Consider the following 21,434-nt stretch of genomic DNA (forward strand, 5'->3'; position numbering starts at 1 on the left):
TATTTGATAGAATTTTTGAAATTTAAAATATTACCCATTTCATATTCTGTCTAAAACTTTGAAAATGATATTTGACATACTTTGCAAGAACCCTAATCAGTGTCCACTTCTAATAGTGCTTCACTAACGTTCACTTTTTCACTTTCTCAATTTTTATGCATATTTAATTGTACAAAAAATTCAAATTCAAACATTATGTATAAAAATAAAGTACTCATTCACTAGACTATCTCGTAATTTTATTTTAAAAACATGTTTTCATATATATTTTTTTTGAAAAATATAAATTAATTTGACAAATATAAAACTAAAAATATATATGTGAAAATTTGAAATTTATTTCCACTCTACAAAATCTAGTTGGTTTAATTTTTTCAAATTTGCTTTTAGATATATTTTTTGTAGTGAATTTATTATTATTTTGAAGTAATTTTTTTTTTTTTAAAAAAAAAACTTGTTAGAGGCGTGTCTAGACGCATATAAAAAGCAAAACAAATTCACTAAAATATGAAAACACATATCACTAAAAATAAATAAAAATCTGAATAAAAATTTGTGTGCATTTTTTGTTTGGCATCTAAAAAGAGAAAACATGTTGACTGAAAAAGAAAACAATAAAGACAAATGAAAACATGAAAACTGGTCTTAAAAAGGTTTATGAAAAATAAAACCAAACAACCATGTGATGAGGAGGTTTGATTATTTTTTGTTAGAATTTTAACTTAAAAAAAAAAAAGTTAATTATGAAAATCAAACTTCACAGAGCAGAGCTGACCCAGATTTTTGGGCCAAGTGTAAAAAAATCTTTAGCTTATCATCCTTTTTACGAAAGACCCGGGAGGACCCAATCCAAACCGATATGGTCCGAATAAAACCAACGCGTATTTAGGAGGGCTGTCCCGTAATTCTCCACTTCATTAAAAACAACAAAACGTTTTAGTTTTAGTTTTCTTAATTACCAAACAATCACTAAGAAAAAAATGATATGAATTTTAAATAATTTATTAAATTTTTTATTAAATTTGTTATATGAATGTAAAATTCATAAAATTTATATGTAAATTTTATATTTATATAAATAAAATTAATAAATTATTTGATATCCATTCATAACTCATCACCAAAATTACTATTAAAATAAACAAAATATTGACTGAACCACCAATTGTGAGTCCACAAGAGCAGGAGTAGTAGAAATAAAAAAAAATTGAAGAAAACAAAAACAATAACAAAAACACACTATTCGATCTACAGAGCAAAAGGGTTCGCATCTGTCTCTCTCTTCGCACCGACTTTTCCATTTTTCGGCTGAAATTCGGACCGGTGAAAGGGTCTCTATAAGCTTGCTTCGTCGCTTGTTCTTGCTTTCAATATTTTTGTTTCCTGAAGACAAAATCAATAACTTGTACCGAAAGACAACAAAGTGGGAGCAAAGCGAGCCAAGTTCATTATTGTTTGTTTGTATTGACCTTGAAGAAGAGAGGGAAAAGAAAATTGGTCTGAGAAAAGGAAGGAAAATTTTGTGGGTTTGGATTTGGATTTGTATTTGGATTTGGATTTCACCGTTTGGCATTATTGGAAGAATCAATCAGTTTGTTCTCTGATCTGGGTTTTGATTGAACTCTCATCGGTATTAAAGGAATCGGAAGCCAAGGCTTCCGATCCGGTTGAAGTCATTCGAAATGGTATTGTATATGTTGATCTTGACTTTGAAGTTGTGGTGGTTGTTTAATGCTGATATTTGATTGAATTATTGTTGTTTTATTTCATTGATAGTTCGATCTGTTCTTAGTTCTACTAGATAGACTATATGATTTATTATCTTGGGTTGTTCTTGGATTTGTTGGTTGTTGTGTGTTAGTCACACAGTTAAGATCTGTTTCTGTTTGCTTTCTTAGTCGTTGACTAGATGGTCAATTGAAACATCAGCTTGTTGCTTATCTAGGTTTGACATTGCAAACACAAATGAGTTATATTGATTTAGATGTGTGTATTGTTATTCTTCACAAGTGTAGCTTCTTATGGTCAGAAAAATTGATGATATGATCTTCAATTTTATTATTCTTCACAAGTGTAGCTTCTTATGGGAGCCCCCTCTTCTTTTTCCCTGGTATTGGCGTCCATAGTTCCTTCTATAAGTTTTATCAGTAATAGAAGAACCTAATTAGTTATCTGTATATGGGTTGTGTTCCTTAAACTATGAGAAATTAGTCCTACATTTTACTGTTTTTTATTTTCTGAAAATATGGAACATATTTATATTTATTATTGCTATAAAGAAAAAGAAAAATAATGTTTGATACAAGCATATGATTTCAAAAACTTGTTTTGAAAATTAGTGAGGGGGTGGGTGGTTGGAGGGAGTTGCCAAGGGGAGGAGACAGGGACTTGCCGGTGGTGGGGGTGGCTGGAGGAGTGAGGAGTGAATGAAAAAATGTTCACAAAATAGGGAAATCACCCTTTTTTTTTGGTTGTGTAGAGTTTACTAAATTTTGAAAAATTTGTTCATTTTTGTGGAAGTTTACAACCTTCAAAATTTTTATAAATTAAACAAACAACTGTAAACATAGACATTATCAAATGGGCCCACAGGTGATCTTTGCAGTGCTTTATGTTTTTTCCTTATAATTCTTTACAAGCTTCTTCTAATTTGCTCCATGTTATGGTTTTCTCTTTATTTTTGTTTCCTTTGTCAAAACCTTCCATGCGCTTAATGCATTTTAGTTTGATGTTTTTGTTTCCTCATCAATCCATGCAATTGGAATTTTTACAAAAAAATACAACTCCTAAAAATTCCAAGCTGCTCCCAAGCATTGTTGCTCTTATTTATATAATATTGAGAATTTTCATGGTCAATTATTTCGTTGTTTGGGCAAGGTTTTCAACAACATATTCACAGTTCTCTCTGTGTGGGTTTGTAGGAACTTGCAGTCCACGTTCATGCTAACTGCTGTAAAAACACTGCAATTGTTGAGTTTCCACTTATTTTTTTCAATTATTATTATTTTTATGTACAAAAAATTATATTTATGTATATGTATAGTTTAAGTTTCTTTTTCTGCCCCTTTGGTCACAGTGGATTATCTAAAGGTCCTTAACTACTTTTAATGAAATAATGTCATTTATTTACTTTAATTGGATGTAGTGCTTTTTCTTCTGTTGTGTGGGTTGATTATATTTCTAACTAATGATGTGATATCTTATAGCAATCATATCTAGATTCAATTTTCTTATTGGTATATATACTCTTGTGGTTGGGATTGTATTGACAAAGTCAGCTCTATGCTTACTAATTCAATTTTCTAAAGTCACTCTCTGAAATAAGCAAAGAAACAAAGTTCACTTTTCTGCTCTAGTTGGGTTATGGATGGTTTAAAAAGGGTGAGAAATTTGGTTTTGTAGGCTGGTTCAGTCAGTTTTGCCGTTGGATCTCTTGTTTGGGTGGAGGATCCTGATGATGCTTGGTTAGATGGGGAAGTTGTGGAGGTCAATGGTGAAGAGATTAAAGTTCTTTGTACTTCAGGGAAGACGGTGAGTGTTCTGCATCACATCTATATATGGGTATCTAATGTTTTGAACTGCACAACTTTTATATGTGTTATTCTTCTTATAGTTCATTTAGAAAAGTGGCAATGCAATGATGCGTTATTTTCTCTGCAATAGTACATTCATAGTACTAACATATATTCTCTGTTAGTTGGCAAACATACGTAGAAATAAAGATTCATCGAACTCAGGCCCATTCTTTTGCATTGTTAAATTTTTATTGCAGGTTATTGTTAAGGCTTCTAATGCCTATCCCAAAGATGCCGAAGCACCACCATGTGGAGTTGATGATATGACAAGGCTGGCTTATTTGCATGAACCAGGAGTTCTATATAATTTAAAATCTAGATATGACATTAATGAAATCTATGTAAGTTTGCATTATTTTTTAATATGATATTAACAATTACTCCTAGATTGAGGCTAATCAGCTTAATGGTGCCTCTAGACTTACACAGGGAATATATTGATTGCTGTGAACCCTTTTAGAAGACTACCACATCTATATGATAACCATATGATGGCACAATATAAAGGGGCAGCTTTTGGGGAACTGAGTCCGCATCCTTTTGCTGTTGCGGATGCAGCGTACAGGTACTTCGTCACAATCTCTGGGTCCCATTGTAAGTTGATTGCTTTAACCTCTTCAATTCACCTCCTGATAGAAAAATGCTTTTTGTGGATGCAGGCAAATGATCAATGAGGGAATAAGTCAGTCAATATTGGTTAGTGGTGAAAGTGGTGCAGGTAAAACAGAAAGCACAAAAATGCTTATGCGTTATCTCGCTTACATGGGAGGGAGAGTTGCAGCTGAGGGAAGGACTGTTGAGCAGAAAGTATTAGAGGTAACAATTCGCTATTTTTTTGTGTCTGACAAGCTGATTTAAGAAGTCGAAAATTCTGATGTTGAATTTTGAGTTATCACAACATGACTATTTTGCCATGAATATACAAATATTATTTTGATATGTTTTATCTCTTTTGTAGTCTAATCCTGTTCTAGAAGCATTTGGTAATGCAAAGACTGTCAGAAACAATAATTCAAGGTGGGATTTTTTTAAATTAGAAATTGTCTTTCTGATTCAGTTCAAACTTTGTCTGATACTGTCTGCTTCATGTTTCTGTCTTTTCCTGTGTGTTTTGAATACTGTAGTCGTTTTGGTAAGTTTGTGGAGCTTCAATTTGACCAGAGGGGAAGGATTTCGGGAGCTGCTATAAGAACTTATTTGCTTGAAAGATCTCGTGTTTGTCAAGTGTCTGATCCTGAGAGAAATTATCATTGTTTCTACATGCTTTGTGCTGCTCCACCGGAGGTAAGGGATCTCTGCTCTAATACAAGGATGTGTGTGTAAAGCATTTAATTTTCCAAACATATTTGCATATATATGCCTTGGGTTTTAGTTTTTATTCTAGAGCATGCATTTTTTTTTTTTTTTTTTTTTTGTGCATCCAATTGGCTAAAGCAAATCTTTTAGACATCCTTAATATTGAGGAATCTGTGTGCTTCCTCCTGTTGCATAACTTGATGGATACATTGTTGGGTTCATTGCCTAACAACTTAAGCTTTTGGAATAATTGGTGATTTAACATTGTGTCACAACTCAGGTTGCAGGGAGATGTTGGGTTCAAGTCTCATCTCTCTTTCTGAGTGATGTTTTTTACCCTTTTTACTGTACTCTTTGTTTTCTCTATAACTTGCTTTATGACAATGAACTTTTTCAATATGTTACTTGTATACACAAAAAAAAAAAAAAACCCCAGAAGAAAAAACTTGTTCCACCTCAATTTAACCCAAATTCAAAATCTGATGCCTTATCTGTGGTACTTACTATACAGCGTGTCACAACGTGTTTGCATATCCAGCATTTCCAGTACTTTTGTTGTTTGACGAGTTCATTTCAAAAATAAGTTCACTATGCTCATGTAAAGCTCCATATGTATATTCTCTTATTTTTCAGGAAGAATCATTTTCAATGTTTTTTTTATCCTGTCAGGATGTTGAAAGGTACAAATTGGGGAATCCAAGAACATTTCATTATCTAAATCAATCAAATTGCTATGACTTGGATGGAATTGATGATTCAAAAGAATACATAGCAACAAAGAGGGCCATGGATGTTGTTGGAATGAGTTCTGAGGAGCAGGTATAATCATTGGAGTTATTTTTAAATTGGAAATGTGAAATTATTAGGGCTGTGTTTGGTTCATGGATTTGGGAAGGGATTTGGAAAGGGAATCCATGAACCAAACATAGCATAAGTATAGCTAACTAAAATTTATTGCTATTTATTGTTTCGATTATAGGATGGAATTTTTCGAGTTGTGGCTGCAATTCTGCATTTAGGAAATATTGATTTTGCAAAGGGAAAGGAAATGGATTCGTCTATGCCCAAGGACGAAAAATCTTGGTTCCATTTAAGAACTGCTGCAGAGTTGTTCATGTAAGTGATTTACTTCACTGACATATGCACAAATAAAAAGAGATACCATCCTTAGAACCCTCTGCTTAATGTGCTTCCAAGATGGAAGAAAATTCAAGTTTCTAAATTGTATGTCTCGTCAGGTGTGATCCAAAGGCTTTAGAGGATTCTCTTTGCAAACGTGTAATTGTAACTCGTGACGAAACAATCACAAAATGGCTGGATCCAGAAGCTGCAGCTGTCAGTAGAGATGCGTTGGCAAAAGTTGTTTACTCACGGTTGTTTGACTGGTAAGCTTCGTTATCAAGTTTGGAGAACTCCACATTCGAGAGAATTTGATATTGACACTGCTTGCTTTATGTATGCTCCTTCTCAGTTTCTTCCTTAGTTTGTTTAAATTTGTAAATCTGTATAATTTTCTTCTTGTTTCTGCAGGCTGGTGGATAAGATCAATAATTCAATTGGTCAAGACCCAACGTCAAAGTTTTTAATTGGAGTGCTGGATATTTATGGATTTGAGAGTTTCAAGACAAACAGGTGCTTAACTGGTATGCCTTAGTATTAATTGATGACAGAAACTGGTGTCTTGTGGTGAACTGCATAAAAATAGTATTCTAAGTTGAAAGGGTATTTTACTCCTAAACAAGGTGGTCAGGAAAATTATGTGCTAGTTTAATTATTGCTCTAGTCTATTTCATTTTTCTCTGTCTAATCAATGGCAGGTGTGATGATTCTTTGTGGCAGTTGGAAGTCACTTTGGTTTTATTTTATTTTATTTTATTTTTTGTCTTTGGCCTTTCTTTGGATATAGTTAGATTTGGAGGTCTGAAATAGTTGATATATAAGAAGTTAATGGCCATCTGGTTGGTGTTAGTTTAATACTGTACTGATGCCAGCCATTGAGGGGTTTCCTTTTGATATTTTTCATACAGGAGTGGGATTCTTGGGATGAACAGAGGAGAGAAATATTGAGAATAGTTTGAACACATTGTCCTGTTTAATCATATGTTTCATAGACATCATAGGATTTGCTATCAAGTGGAAGTGGGATGCTTTCAATGAACAGAAGAATCTATTCAGACTGCTTTAAGTATATTGTTCTATTAAATTATATAAAAATTGCACTTCTGATCCAAAACATCTGGATCAACACTGCTTCTCCATTTTCAGTTATTGCTTTCACAATGACACCACTAGGCTACTAGGCTTCATGGTTTATGGTAGAATTTCAGTTTGTAGTATTTTCCCCAAATTAGTTGCTATTGTTTTGAAGGATTGGAGAAAGTATGGGTGGCATTTTAGGCACCACCAAGTCTACTAGTCTTGGTGATGGTTTAGCTATGAGTAGTTATGGACCTCCCTGTAAGATAGCCATCAGAGATGGCACAATTTTTTGAATCGTAAAGTTTGAATTTTTGTTGTCGAGTGGATTTTGTTTACAATAGAGCTTTTGCTGTAGCTATGTGTTGGACTATTTCTCTGAGGTTTAGTGCTCCTGGATTGGTGCAGCTTTGAGCAATTTTGCATCAATTTGACAAATGAAAAGCTTCAGCAACACTTTAACCAGGTTTGTGTTGGAAGACGTGTGCTTATCTTCTTTATTCTGGAAAATTTTCAAGCATATTAGTATGGATCATCTTCATGACAAATATTTTGTTGACAGCACGTTTTCAAAATGGAGCAAGAAGAATATACGAAAGAAGAAATTGATTGGAGCTACATTGAATTCGTTGATAATCAAGATATTTTAGATCTCATTGAAAAGGTTTGTGGTCTCTCATTTGCACTGGAAGTTTTTCCTGTCATTTCTTAGATTTTTTAGTCATGACTTGCTCCATCTAATTGGATATAGTTAGATAAAAGTGAACCATTGCCTGTTCTTATGAGGGCAAATATTCAGCAACTTCATTGTTCATAGCTCCATAATATATGTAGTACTACTATACCATTGATCATGAAAAATATGTTCTTTTGACCTCATTAAATGATTTGGTAGTGCTTTTCATTCCAAAGACAAGCGTCAAAGAATTCATGTGCAGAAGCTAGGTTTCTCTGCTCCACTATTTTTCCTTTTGCTCCATCTACTATTTATAACTTCCTTTTTACATCTCTGTATTGATCTTCAATTCTGTATCCTGTGCTATATTCATTGGATGGAAGGACTGAATATTATTGAATGACATTATATAACACTGCTTAATGTTCAAATTGTAAAAATTTCATGCCACTTCAATTTTCCTGTTCATATAAAAAGTTGCCTCAACATTGAACTCCCAGATGAATGCAACATGAGGTAGTGAAGAAATCCATGCTGAATTATAATTTATAAGAAAATGAAGCAACATATATATTCTTATTAGTGAGATTGAGAAAACAAAAGAAGCCCCAGGAGTTATGTGTATTAAGGGTGAGAATGCGTGTAGGAATTAGTAAAAGTTGAGACAAGGGTTTGTTGTGTGGTGTGGTGAAGACACCTTGGATGTTATGTCGAAGATCACAAGTGGAATGAAAAATTAGAGAGGTTGAGACATAGTGCTTTTTTAATTTTGTTTATTTATTATTTGTAGATGAGGTGGACTTGAGATGGAGAAAGAGACACATTTACGTGGACCTTGTTTTAATAGTTTTTCTTGCATATATATTGTTTTAGAACTGCTCTTCTTCTTTTTGGTTTGGTTGCTGGTAACTTCCTCCATATTCCTGTGTCCTTAATTCAGTATTTAATTGGACAAATGTAGGGCTCGGTAAATGTGGCCGTGTGTTCTTCTCTTATTCATGTTTTGGCTTTCCTAATTCAAAATATGCTTATTTAATTTTCAGAAACCTGGTGGCATAATAGCTCTTCTGGATGAAGCTTGGTAAGTGTCATACTGCTGTAAGCATTATCTATTTTATGTAGGGTAATGGCTTGAAAATAAATTCATCGCATTAACTATTAATTTATGATTTCATTTGATAGTTCTTGTGAGATAGATGAGGCTTATTTTTTTTGTAGTATGTTCCCAAGATCAACACATGAAACCTTTGCCCAAAAGCTGTACCAGACATTCAAAAACCATAAACGCTTCACTAAGCCAAAATTATCACGTTCTGATTTCACTATTTGCCATTATGCTGGTGATGTAAGTTTCTATTCTTTGTGTTATTGTATGTATTTATTTAATAGTTCATTCAGCTCCAGAATATACACTTTTGAAACAAAAAACATTGACCAGCACTTCAATTTATTTTTCAGGTCACCTATCAAACTGAATTTTTTCTGGACAAAAACAAAGATTATGTTATTGCTGAACATCAAGCACTCTTGAGTGCTTCCAAATGTTCCTTTGTGTCGGGTTTGTTTCCACTTTCATCTGAGGAGTCCTCTAAACAATCAAAGTTCTCTTCAATAGGTTCACGGTTCAAGGTCTGATGTTCTCTCTCTCTCTCTCAAATTATCTACTTCTTTTGTACAATAGCTTGACTTACGAAATTCTTGTTGTACTTTTTGCAGCAACAATTGCAACAATTGCTTGAAACTCTGAGTTCGACCGAGCCTCGTTATATTCGCTGTGTGAAGCCCAATAATCTTCTTAAGCCAGCTATTTTTGAGAATAGCAATGTTCTACAACAACTGCGTTGTGGGGTAAGGAAGGGTAACTTTTTCATGGTGTTGGAAACGAAGCTGGCTGCCTTTTTTTTTCTTCCAAATTTTATTTGTTTTATGTGTCTCCTTCCAGGGAGTCATGGAAGCAATTAGGATCAGTTGTGCTGGATATCCTACAAGAAAACCGTTTTTGGAATTTGTAGATCGATTTGGCATGCTGGCACCTGAAGTTTTGGATGGGAGGTAAGTTGATTTTTTTTTTTTTTTTTTTTTTTGGGTTAGTTTGATTTCTTGGTTACGTTTTATAATTACTCTTTTGATAAGTTTATTTCTCTTAATTAAATTACGCATGTTCAAACAAACTATTTAAACTTCCTACTTTTGTCATGTTTTTATTTTATATATACTAGTACGGACGAGTTTGATGCTTGCAAGAGGCTCCTAGAGAAGGTGGGATTGCAAGGCTATCAGGTAATAATATAACTCATTATTGTATGAAGAAAGCTGTTTCTAAAACGGGTGCCAACTAAAACTATATTATTGCTACATGGCAATTTCTCTCAAGTCATTATGGCCATAATAAACTTTTTATTTTTATTTTTATTTTTATGGTCATTATGTTGTCAACTTAGAGTGCATCAATATATTTTGGCATTTTTACTGTGTATAGTGGCATCATTTCTAGTTCCTTCCTTGTCAATACGTCTTTTTCATGTTTGGTTGTTCATCATACCCTTAAATCTGCCTCAAACTGTGATGGATGCTTATGATGCCAATGCTTCAGTATAAAAAGGAATACTAGCTAGATTGATGATTGCTGATTCCCCTGATATCATTGATATGTTTGAAACATATCTTTGATATATTTGTGATGTTCTTGTATTTAGGTGCCGATAAAAACAAGAAGTAATTAGGCACTATAATTCTCATTTGCATGATAACTAAAGATATGAGGCTTAAAACATTAGGATATATTTGTTCATCCATACTAGATGGTTTTTGGTCTGTTTGGGAAAAAGTAGAGCATCCGTTTTTGGATTCTTATGTTTCCTTTTGACATCTTGTAATTAATATAAATTCAGATATTGGATTATAATTACTCATTTTGTTTTTATTTTTATTTTTTTCTGGTACTCATAGAGGTGTAAAGGGATAGAAATACAGATTATTGTTAGTTTCTGATGAACTTTATTGTGTTTGCTTACATGACCTTGAGTGGTAATCACAGATATATGTAATTGCTTACATTAATTCTTACTTTTGCTGGCGTAAACTGTTAAATCCTTGCATGTGGCCTGTTTTTACTTCCTCGATGACTTTTGCTAAACAGATCATACTTATTACGCTTATTTTTGCAGATTGGTAAGACAAAGGTGTTTCTAAGGGCTGGTCAAATGGCAGAACTGGATGCCCGCAGAATTGAGGTCTTAGGAAGATCAGCAAGCATTATTCAGAGGAAAATCCGTTCTTACATGGCTCGCAAAACTTTTGTCCTAGTTCGTCGTTCTGCCATACAGATTCAATCTGTGTGTAGAGGTAGTTAATTGTGTTAGATATGTCTTTTCAGCTGAACTTTTTTAATTAGCTCATCAATCCTATCTGCTGAGGTCTTGAAAGTATATAACTCATTGATTTTTTCCTTATGCTGATTACAGGACAACTTGCTCGGGAAGTTTACGAGAACATTAGAAGAGAAGCTTCTTGTCTGAGAATTCAGAGAGATTTTCGTATGCATCTTGCTAGGAAAGCTTATAAAGAATTGTGCTCCTCTGCTGTTTCTATTCAGGCTGGCATGCGTGGAATGGTTGCACGTGATGAGCTTCGCTTTAGAAGGCAGACAAAAGCAGCAATTATTGTTCAGGTAAAATTAAATTCAGACATAGCACAATTATTTGGAAACTTCTGAAGAAGGTTATGTTGTCATTTTTCACGATAATGTGGAATCAATTTCCCATAATGTTATTATGGTATCTGTACTTTTCCAATTTATCACAAGTTGGTTGTTGGCCTGGCATGCCTTTTTCATTTTGGCTATTTATGTTAAACTTCTTGTTGGATTTTGTATTTGGAATGACATTTTTTTTACTGCAGAGCCATTGTCGCAAATACTTAGCATGCTTGCACTATACGAAGTTAAAGAAAGCTGCAATCACCACACAATGTGCATGGAGGGGAAAAGTTGCTCGTAGAGAATTGAAGAAGCTTAAGATGGTGACTTCTTTGTTCCCCTCTCCCACCTTTCTTGAATTTGGTTTTTGTCAATTATTGTTGTCTTTTTTTACTTCCTTTTTTTTTTTTTTGACTCTGTTTAGTGAAGAAATATAGAGTATTGTGTCTCTGCTGCTTAAATTTTCCACGTTTGGAAGAATCTTTACTTTTCAATATTTCATGATTAGGGGGGAAAATTGTTATTATAATTCATGCGATTTCAAGTTAGAATATAAACTAAACACTTGTTTCCATGCATCTTATAAAAATCTTTAGTTTACGCTTCATATATACAAAAAAGGACAAGAAATTGATTGACAACTTGACTTGTTACATGGTTGTATCAATTCCATATTTTCTTCGTAGTATTTTTTGCTAAATTAGCGGATCTTTTTCTTGTAATTAATGATCCTTTGTTTCTTGCTTTTTTTACCTCATAATTAGATATCTATTTCATTTATTGTCTTTAAATACAGGCTGCAAGGGAAACTGGCGCTCTTCAAGCTGCCAAAAATAAACTGGAGAAGCAAGTTGAAGAACTAACATGGCGATTACAGCTGGAGAAGCGCATGAGGGTCAGTAAATTAGTGTTCATTATAATTTAATTCTGCTCCCTGTCAAGTTCTTTATTAACCATTGTTTTCCCTGTTTTATTTGCATGTAAAATTTTGATATAAAAAGATTACCAAGTTTTCAATATGGTTTTGATTTTGACAACCTTTACTAGAGGTCATGACGGCAAGTGCTATCCGCCCCCAACCTAGTGGTGCAGGTTTGGATCACGAGAATCACTCTCTCGAACCTTTCCCATGAGTCTTGTGCACTGTGGGTATGACCTTTACTATGGGGACTTAATTCCTTCAATGAGCACATGCGCTTGCGCTCTAATAGATATGAATAAGAAAACATATTTTTCTTAATTTTAAATCATTGTTAAATGGTGATGAAAACTTTGAAAAGAATACAAAGGGGAGAGATAAAAAAAGGCCATTACTGAGTGGTGGTGCTTGGAGGAGTAGAATAGGAATAGACACTTTTAGCTTTATTTGCACTAGTTGACTGCCCCTCAATCAACCTACTTTCTTAGGCTTACCCATCACGAGTCATGACAATTGATGGACCTACAAAGGAACTTGATACTTACAACTAGGTCTATTGCCTGGAGGAAACACAGAATGAAAAACATTGGGTTCGTTTGGTTTGTATTTGTGAAAAATTTTTGAGAAATTTTCTCTACAAATAAGTTTTTAAAAGTAATCAAATCAAACAAATTTTCCCAAAAAAATTTCTCAAAACTTGTAAACCAAACAAGTTTTCCAAACAAATCTCTCTCTCACACACATCAAATCAATCACTTTTTCCAAAACTCTCTCTCAAAATAATTTTCCAAAACATCTTTTGAAAAAAACCAAACCAAACAACTTTTCGTACTTTTTATCTCTAAAACACATCTCTCAAACACAAACCAAACATACCCATTATATCTGATGTTGGTGACAGTACCCAACTTATTGCCAAGTTAAATTTGGTGGTAATTTCTGATTCACCTGGGGAGCAATTTTAACTTTAAAGTTAATTAGCTCCTGTCAGATTTGGTTCCCTTCTAATCTAATGGACCAATCTATTGTTGTAAGAGAAGGAACCACTTTGCAAAGACGCGACTCATTTTTATCTGGAGAAAGCAAATTGATGGAGAGAGAGAGAAGCTGAGGTGCTTATATGCTGTCTGCTTCTTAGATAGTCATTCCTGATTCACGTTCAATGTTTGCAGGCTGATGTGGAAGAAGCCAAAACCCAAGAAAATGCGAAATTACAGTCTGCGATGCAAGAGATGCAACTTCAATTCAAAGAAACTAAAGAAATGCTCATGAAGGAACGTGAGGCTGCCAAAAAGGCAGTGGAGCAAATCCCCATCATACAGGAGGTCGCAGTCATTGACCATGCAGTGGTGGATAAACTTGCTGCTGAAAATGAGAAACTCAAGGTAAAGAGGCTGAGATTTTAAGTATAAATTTTGCTTTTAGATGTGTTTTTGTGTATTGATTTGAGGCACTTCAATTCTATTTGCCAATGCATTGCTTTTTCATAATTACTTGCAGGCCTTGGTTAGTTCGTTAGAAAAGAAAATTGATGAAACAGAGAAAAAATTTGAAGAGACAAACAAAGTTAGTGAGGAGAGGTTGAAGCAGGCTTTGGAGGCAGAATCAAAGATAATTCAGCTGAAGACTTCTATGCAAAGGTTGTACGGAGATACTAGTGTGGTTAAGAATACTTATTTAAGCTGATGATGACATATGATTGTTTTGCTTGCTTGCTGGTTATTGGTTAACTTTGTTATATGAACTCTTCCAAATTTATGAATTACCCTTGTCAAACATGTGACCTTTGAGTCAGGGTATGAGATATGTGTTTGATGTCTTGTTGATCAAGCACCTAGTAAGCAGTCTGGTAATTGAGTTTACTCTATAATAGTTCATAAACCCCCCAAGTTATGCATAAAATGCTCTATGTTACGTTGTAAACACAGTTTAACCTAGAAAATAAAAGTAGAATACAATGATATATGAATATCTAGTTGTATGTTGGTGTCCTTGGGCACAAGGGATTTGAAGAATCCGATAGACACACAGTCAGACCCAACAGCCCCTGAGTCCATGTAACCTTGCTGGTCAATTAGTGTATGGTTTTCTTATTCTCACCTTCAGTAATATACTGCATTATAATAATTGTTCCATACATTCACAGGCTTGAAGAAAAAATTTCTGACATGGAATCTGAGAACCAAATTCTTCGACAGCAGTCCTTATTTAATGCTCCTGTTAAATTTGTGTCGGAACATCCATCAACTCCAGTAACTAAGGTAAGTATATTTGCAGAAATTATTGAGATCGCCCCTTGGTGGCATCGCTTCCCACTCTGTTACACTAAATGTTTTTTTGTTTACATTATGCAGAACTTGGAGAATGGTAACCATGTGAACGAAGAGAATAAGTCAAATGTATATTACTCTTCCCAATCATTTACCTATATTATTTTTTAGGTTCACATTATCTTATTTTTATTTTTTAGTGAGTAGTTCCCATTATTGCGGTACTTTTTTGCTTTGGTGTCATGGAAAAGATTCATTTGTGCAGGAACTGCAAACTGTCACACCTACTAAGAAGTTTGGGACAGAATCTGATAGCAAGTTTAGAAGATCTCTGATTGAACGTCAACATGTATTTTCCCAGATAGATTGATACTTACTGCAGCTTTCATTTAAATTTTTTTTTCTCCATGTAGATCCTTTGTTGATTAATTTTAACATCTTTGGGATTTAAACTTGCTGCAGGAGAATGTCGATGCTCTTATCAACTGTATTATGAAGGAGGTTGGTTTTAGCCAAGGCAGTCCTGTTGCAGCATTTACTATTTACAAATGCCTTCTCCAGTGGAAATCTTTTGAGGCTGAAAGGACAAGCGTGTTTGATCGTCTCATTCAGACGATTGGTTCAGCTATTGAGGTAATTGGATCACACAGTCATTATTTGTCTGGATGTGATAACTGCAGTAGAGGTTACTGTGTAGAACATGCAAGATGATATATATGCATTTCTTATGATTCTGTTATCGCTGTTATGGTGATTGACAATTGCTTCATCCTACCTTTGGTCATGATTTCAGTTTTGGTTTTCGTCAAATTCATCCACATTGGTTATGTTACACTAGTGACAAAATAAAAATAAAAATGGGACACCTTGTGTCCCCAACGTTTCCAGTGTTTCACTTCCTCTAGTATGTCAGATATGTGTCGAACACCCTTACGTGACCTCTAGAGAGGTGTCCTTGCTTCATAGCTATTTTACAAGTGCATACATATGTATGACTTCTCATATTAATTGGAATTACTTCATTTGGTTTCTTATTCAGATCAAGTTGTATAATTTTTCTTACTCTTCTTGTTGTAAGATGGCATAAGGAGTTTTTAAAGATAAGCAATACTAATTGTTTTTGCTCTTCAAAGGGGGTAGGAAGGGGTGACCATAGTAACCCATTGGGGAGTTGGACAGGAGGGACCTAGATGGGCTTGCAAACTTAAGTGATTCTTAGGCACTCCCTCAAGCTCTCAAGCTGAGCTTGAGCCATAGCTCAACACTAGCCCATCAAGGGCATAGTGGGTCACATGATTAATGGGTGTGAGTAATTGTGACTACAGGTAAGACTCAAACCTAAATCCTCCTACCCATCGAACCACACAGAGTAAGCCTTTGCTCCCTTGGGTGGTAAGCAGTAGTCTATCTTATTATGTCATCCTTGCAATCATGTTGTTTTGTCCGTTGTACACTACCATTGGAGCTTGGTTACTGGGTAAACATGTGGCAGTGTTTAATTCCTTGGGATAGCAAAGGCCTTATTGTTATTAAATACGTACTCTTCTTATGTACTTTCTTTATTTACAGTTGCAAGTTTATAACGTAACACATTTTTAGAAATTGAATAATAACAAAACTTAGATCTTTACAGAATCAAGATAACAACGATCATATGGCTTATTGGCTATCAAATACCTCTACATTGTTGTTCTTGCTCCAAAGAAGTTTAAAAACTGCTGGTGCATCTGGTGCAACCCCACACCGAAAGCCACCCGCTCCTACATCACTGTTTGGGAGAATGACTATGGTATTGGAATATTTCAACTTTTTTTTTGTTTCTTTGTATGAGGTCCAATCTTGATGCGAATTAGGATGTTACAGTTCTTATATTTCTACTCATGCTATGTAATTTGATTTGCTTTATATTCCTAGGGTTTCCGCTCGTCTCCTTCTTCTGCAAATCTTGCACCTGCACATGACACAGTACGCCAAGTTGAAGCAAAATACCCAGCTCTGCTTTTCAAGCAGCAGCTCACAGCGTATGTGGAGAAAATCTACGGAATCATTCGAGACAACTTGAAAAAGGAGTTGGCATCATTGCTTTCCTTGTGTATTCAGGTATGGGAAGTTCAATTTTCATCCACTGTGTAACAACAGCCCCCATCCCCTTACTCCTGCCTCCCTCCATACTTTAATTTGGCCTGTTATCATGAAATCTGGAAATTTTAAGAGGACAGCTTTGACAAAATATTTGACTTATTAGGACTCTAACTCTCTGTATTTATATATATATATATATTTATAAATGACTTTGTAGTGGAAAAATAATTCTTAAGCTTTGTCACGTGAACCAATACTCTTTTGGAGATATGCGTTAGTCTGCCATTTAAACATGTAGTAGCAGAATTCTGCAGAACTTTTGGAATGCTAGCATATGGTCATGATTTTACCAGTTAAGCTTGTATTTATGTTCTTATAATTTATAATTCTGAAATTTTAGGCACCAAGAACATCCAAGGGGGGTGTGCTAAGATCTGGGCGGTCCTTTGGCAAGGATTCTCCATCGAATCACTGGCTGAGCATTATTGAATGTCTCAACACTCTTCTCAGTACATTGAAAGAAAATTTTGTATGGACCTTGGTGTTACCTGTTTTTTTAAAAAATTATTTATTTATATATATAGACACATACAAGAAATGCTTATTGTTTTTGGGGTTTCAGGTTCCTCCAATTCTTGTTCAGAAAATCTTTTCTCAAACTTTCTCATACATCAATGTCCAACTCTTCAATAGGTATTATTATTTTTTTCCCTGGTACTGAATGTTGTTGATTTGCAATGCAATTAGTTTTACTGATTCTGTGCAAATTAATTTTGATGTTGTAGTCTTCTTCTACGTCGTGAGTGTTGTACATTTAGCAATGGGGAATATGTGAAATCTGGGTTAGCAGAATTAGAGCTTTGGTGTTGCCAAGCAAAGGAAGAGGTAATTTCTTCCATGAGTAGTCAATTCTATCTGGTGTGCAAAATTACTGCTATATCAATAAACCCATCATTGCTTGCTGCTTCTGTATGCAATACTTATTGTCTGTGGTACATCTACACCACTTCCCTGCTTTTGATACCTTTCTTTGGGTTGCAGTATGCAGGCTCATCATGGGATGAACTTAAGCACATAAGACAATCTGTTGGGTTTTTGGTATGCTCATCTCTTTTGAAGTTGAAGTGTTATTTTACAGTAAATTCAATGTGGCCATTGTTCCTGGTACCCATGTTGTTAACTTGTTAATATATGCATATTTCTTTTGATTTTTTGCGATACCAAATTGCTTGATAATTACTTAAATACAATTTGGATCAGTGCATTTAATGCATATGCAAGTTTTAAGGATTTTGTGTATAAATTGTTTTGTTCTGTGAAATTGGTCATGATGCAAGTCATGTAACTTATTACTTCATTATTGTTGTCTGCCAATAGATTTTCTCTTAACAAATTAAATACTTAGCATCATCTTTTTATGTTAATAACCATGTAAAATGTATTTGAGTCACAAACAATAACTTTAGAAATAATAACAAAATGAAAGCTTTGCTTATGGATCTTGACCATTTGCACCCCTAAGTTCTGCCTTAATAACCCATTTGTAGAGAAAAGAGTTTGTTCTACATTTTTTACATTTTCATCAATTCTCAAATAGCTTGAAATGTTACTTCTATGTTAACTTAGGGTATTTCAATTATTGGCAAATTTTGAGCTGCTTGCTCTGGAGTTGAGCTCCCTGTAGTACTTGGATTATTGTGGTTATAAAAAGTTTATTTAAATAACTTTACATTTTGGTTGTTTTGTTTGATAAGTAAAATTTTATTAACAAAATATGTCAAAAAGGCGCTGAACTGTTTAGTTGAGCTCCCTAATTATTTATTTATTTTTTTCTTTTATACTATTAAGCTATCAATTCCATAAATATTTTGTTTTTCTGTTGTAATGTCATGATCACTATAGTGGCAATTTTTTATTTTTATTTTTTATCGGTGTCTGGGTAGTCACAATTGTTCTTCTACTGCTGCTTTTCCGCTTTTGAATGAATCTGGTACTGTATTGGGTTTTCTTCTCCTCTCCTTAATGTAGCACTTCATTGTGAGCTCTCTCGTGCCACAGGTTATACATCAGAAATATAGAATTTCCTACGATGAAATTACCAACGATCTGTGCCCTGTAAGTCTCTCTCTGTCTCTCTCTCCACATGTAAAAACACAAGTATAAAAAGAAACAAAAATGAGCATAAGATGTAATAGAAAACCCCCTCTATAGACTTATATTATGGAATATGATTTTTTTTGAAGGATCCTAACTCAACTGGGATGAGACTTTGATTTTACATTTGTGCATTTTCTTTCAGTACCTGCTATTTAAACTTGAACTCCCTCTCCCTCTCTCTCTCTCTCTCTCTCTCTCTCCAGATTCTAAGTGTCCAGCAGCTGTATAGAATATGCACTTTGTACTGGGATGACAACTATAATACTCGAAGTGTATCTCCCAATGTAAGTTTTTCTTTGCGAAAAAATCTTTTCTTCTGAGGCCAATGTGGAAAGCTCAAATTCATTTTTTATTTTTGCACAGGTCATTTCCAGCATGAGGGTACTAATGACAGAAGACTCTAATGATGCTGGCAGCAGTTCCTTCTTGTTGGATGACAATTCCGGGTAAAACTTGTCCCTCTTCATAATTGATATGCTTCATAGTTCATGCTCAACCTCTAGGGTAAAACAGTTGGCATGGAGCCACCCTTCCAACGTGGGTTTGAAACTTCTCCCTTCAGACCAGAACTCTACCCGTAGAATTTAGGGCTCTGTTTGATAGAATTCTGTAAACTTAATTCTACCATTAGATTTGAGTGTAGTGTTTGTTTACGGTTTTCAAAAATTAATTCTACACTCACTTTTGAAAACTTTGTCCAAGGTGGGAAAATTTGGGCTAACCGGAACATCCGGCCGGTTGACCGAAATAGTGCGTTTTAAATTTTTTTTTTTTTTTTTACAAATGCCACCTTTTATTTTTTATATTTTAAATAAAAAAAATTCGGAAATTTTAAATTTTTTTTATGAGTTTTGAATAGAATTTTGAGTTGTGGGTTTGGTTATAAGTTGTAAGTTTTTGTATCAAATATCATATGTCACATAAAAAATTCTCCACTCAATTCAAAACATTTTTCAAAACTCATTTGCCAAACAAATTTTTCACACTCAAATCATAATTCCAAAACTCACAAACTCAAAATACAACTCTATTCTCAAACCATATTTAGAAAACTCTACCAAACGCAACCTAGGTGTTTCCAGTGGCGGAGCCAGGATTTTGGCTGGGGGGCAAATTCTAAAACAAATTATTGGTTGCTTAGTTTGGTAAAAAAATAAAATCAATTATCAATATTTCAAAACTATTCCAATATCATACACAAGCTAACACTACAATACAGCCATCTTAATATTCAAATGTATACAACTCTCAAGCAATATGAAACGAAAATGCCTATAAAATTCATATAATAGAAGGAAATGCTTTCTTAGGTTTATTTGTGAAGAAAATAAGAAGTCAATCGATGTCCCTATTCTGGTTAATGGTGTGTCTTCTTCGTTGGAAGGGGTTGAAGTAGTGTTTGTCAGTCATTTTATTATATATTGAAAAAAGCAGATGGTGTAGAACATCAAATTTTTAACTAATTTATGCCTCTGCATACAGCATTCCTTTTTCGGTTGATGACCTCACCAAGTCACTGCAAGAGAAGGATTTTTCAAATATCAAACCTGCAGCAGAACTTGTTGAGAATCCAGCCTTCCAATTTTTAGATGAATGAGGGTAAAGGATTTTCGAGCATGCTTTCGCCTATTCTGCCAAATTAGGCAGATTTCTCAAACAGTACATTAATATGCTGTAAATCTTATTTTATTTTATTTATTTATTCTTCCCTTTTTTGTGTTTCACTATAGATTTTTTGTCAACATCCCCCGCCAAGTTGTAAAATTATTTTTGCATTTAGATTTGTAAAATATCTATAGAAAACTGGCGGGGAATTCACCTTTCTCCATCGAGAGTGTTTTTGCTTTAATATTGTTTTATTCTTCTGCCAACTGTGGGCAGCATTCTTTATAGGGAGCTTAGAAGAGAGCTCAGAAGAAATGCCTATTGTTTTAGTAATTGGTGAGCTGCTATATAGTTTTTGTTTGCTTTTCACCCAATTTCGTCGTGTAATGAACAGATCATATGAACTCAAAAACAAATTTGTATGAGAAGTATTTGGTTGATTTGTTCTTGTGGCTCCATTGTGAACATCTAAAAATGGTATGGAACATTTTGATTGTTTTCAATTATTCTGGATTTGGTTTTAAATAACAAATTATTTCACTAATTTTGTGTGAATATAATTAGTATTTTCCTAATTTCATTTGGGAGCAATTTCTTCATATGCTTGTTCAATTCTATGTCATGTGGATATGGAAAATAGTTTACTTGCTGGATATATACTTGTTGAGGTTTAAGAATAAATTTTCTAGAGAAATGGTATGGAATGCCTTGTGGTCTGATTGTCCATTTTGATCCGGTTATGTTGAAGAGCCAATTAGTTTACAACAATGCTATGAACACTGAGGATTAAACACAGAATCAAAAATAGAAAGAAATTGTTCAATTGGACGATCGGAAGATACCATGACAATCGCGGTTGACAAGCTCTAGTTAAGATGATAGCCACGGTTGACATTATGATAGCTGCGGTTGACAAGCTTTGGCCAAGATGATAGGCGCGGTTGACACCATGATAGTTGCG

The 21,434-nt window shown here is 34.2% G+C and overlaps 1 protein-coding gene across 1 annotated transcript; it reads left to right on the forward strand.

Moving 5' to 3' along the window:
• Positions 1 to 957: 957 nt before the first annotated feature.
• LOC114317632 (myosin-6) lies at positions 958 to 20,931 on the forward strand. The gene is made up of 39 exons (XM_028264390.2): positions 958 to 1,685; positions 3,403 to 3,531; positions 3,773 to 3,916; positions 3,995 to 4,140; positions 4,235 to 4,391; positions 4,534 to 4,592; positions 4,700 to 4,859; positions 5,541 to 5,690; positions 5,851 to 5,987; positions 6,110 to 6,256; positions 6,402 to 6,503; positions 7,476 to 7,533; positions 7,630 to 7,731; positions 8,787 to 8,824; positions 8,962 to 9,088; positions 9,202 to 9,372; positions 9,460 to 9,591; positions 9,686 to 9,795; positions 9,963 to 10,023; positions 10,911 to 11,088; positions 11,208 to 11,413; positions 11,644 to 11,763; positions 12,237 to 12,335; positions 13,532 to 13,744; positions 13,860 to 13,999; positions 14,506 to 14,620; positions 14,714 to 14,758; positions 14,895 to 14,978; positions 15,092 to 15,262; positions 16,263 to 16,418; positions 16,544 to 16,729; positions 17,112 to 17,240; positions 17,334 to 17,404; positions 17,497 to 17,596; positions 17,753 to 17,809; positions 18,770 to 18,826; positions 19,072 to 19,152; positions 19,232 to 19,314; positions 20,351 to 20,931. The coding sequence occupies exons 1-39, from the start codon at positions 1,683 to 1,685 to the stop codon at positions 20,463 to 20,465; spliced, it is 4,539 nt and encodes a 1,512-aa protein (XP_028120191.2). The 5' UTR covers positions 958 to 1,682; the 3' UTR covers positions 20,466 to 20,931.
• The last annotated feature ends 503 nt before the right edge of the window (positions 20,932 to 21,434 follow it).

Source organism: Camellia sinensis, chromosome 14 (genome assembly GCF_055761805.1).
Source record: "Camellia sinensis isolate YWXY chromosome 14, ASM5576180v1, whole genome shotgun sequence".
NCBI lineage: Eukaryota > Viridiplantae > Streptophyta > Magnoliopsida > Ericales > Theaceae > Camellia > Camellia sinensis.

What these genes read in the sequence shown, in the direction of transcription:
- LOC114317632 (XM_028264390.2), top strand. An exon ending in AATGTCCAACTCTTCAATAG is followed by an intron (nt 17,405 to 17,496) that starts GTATTATTATTT and finishes TTGATGTTGTAG; the next exon opens with TCTTCTTCTACGTCGTGAGT. An exon ending in TTGTTGGATGACAATTCCGG is followed by an intron (nt 19,315 to 20,350) that starts GTAAAACTTGTC and finishes CTCTGCATACAG; the next exon opens with CATTCCTTTTTCGGTTGATG.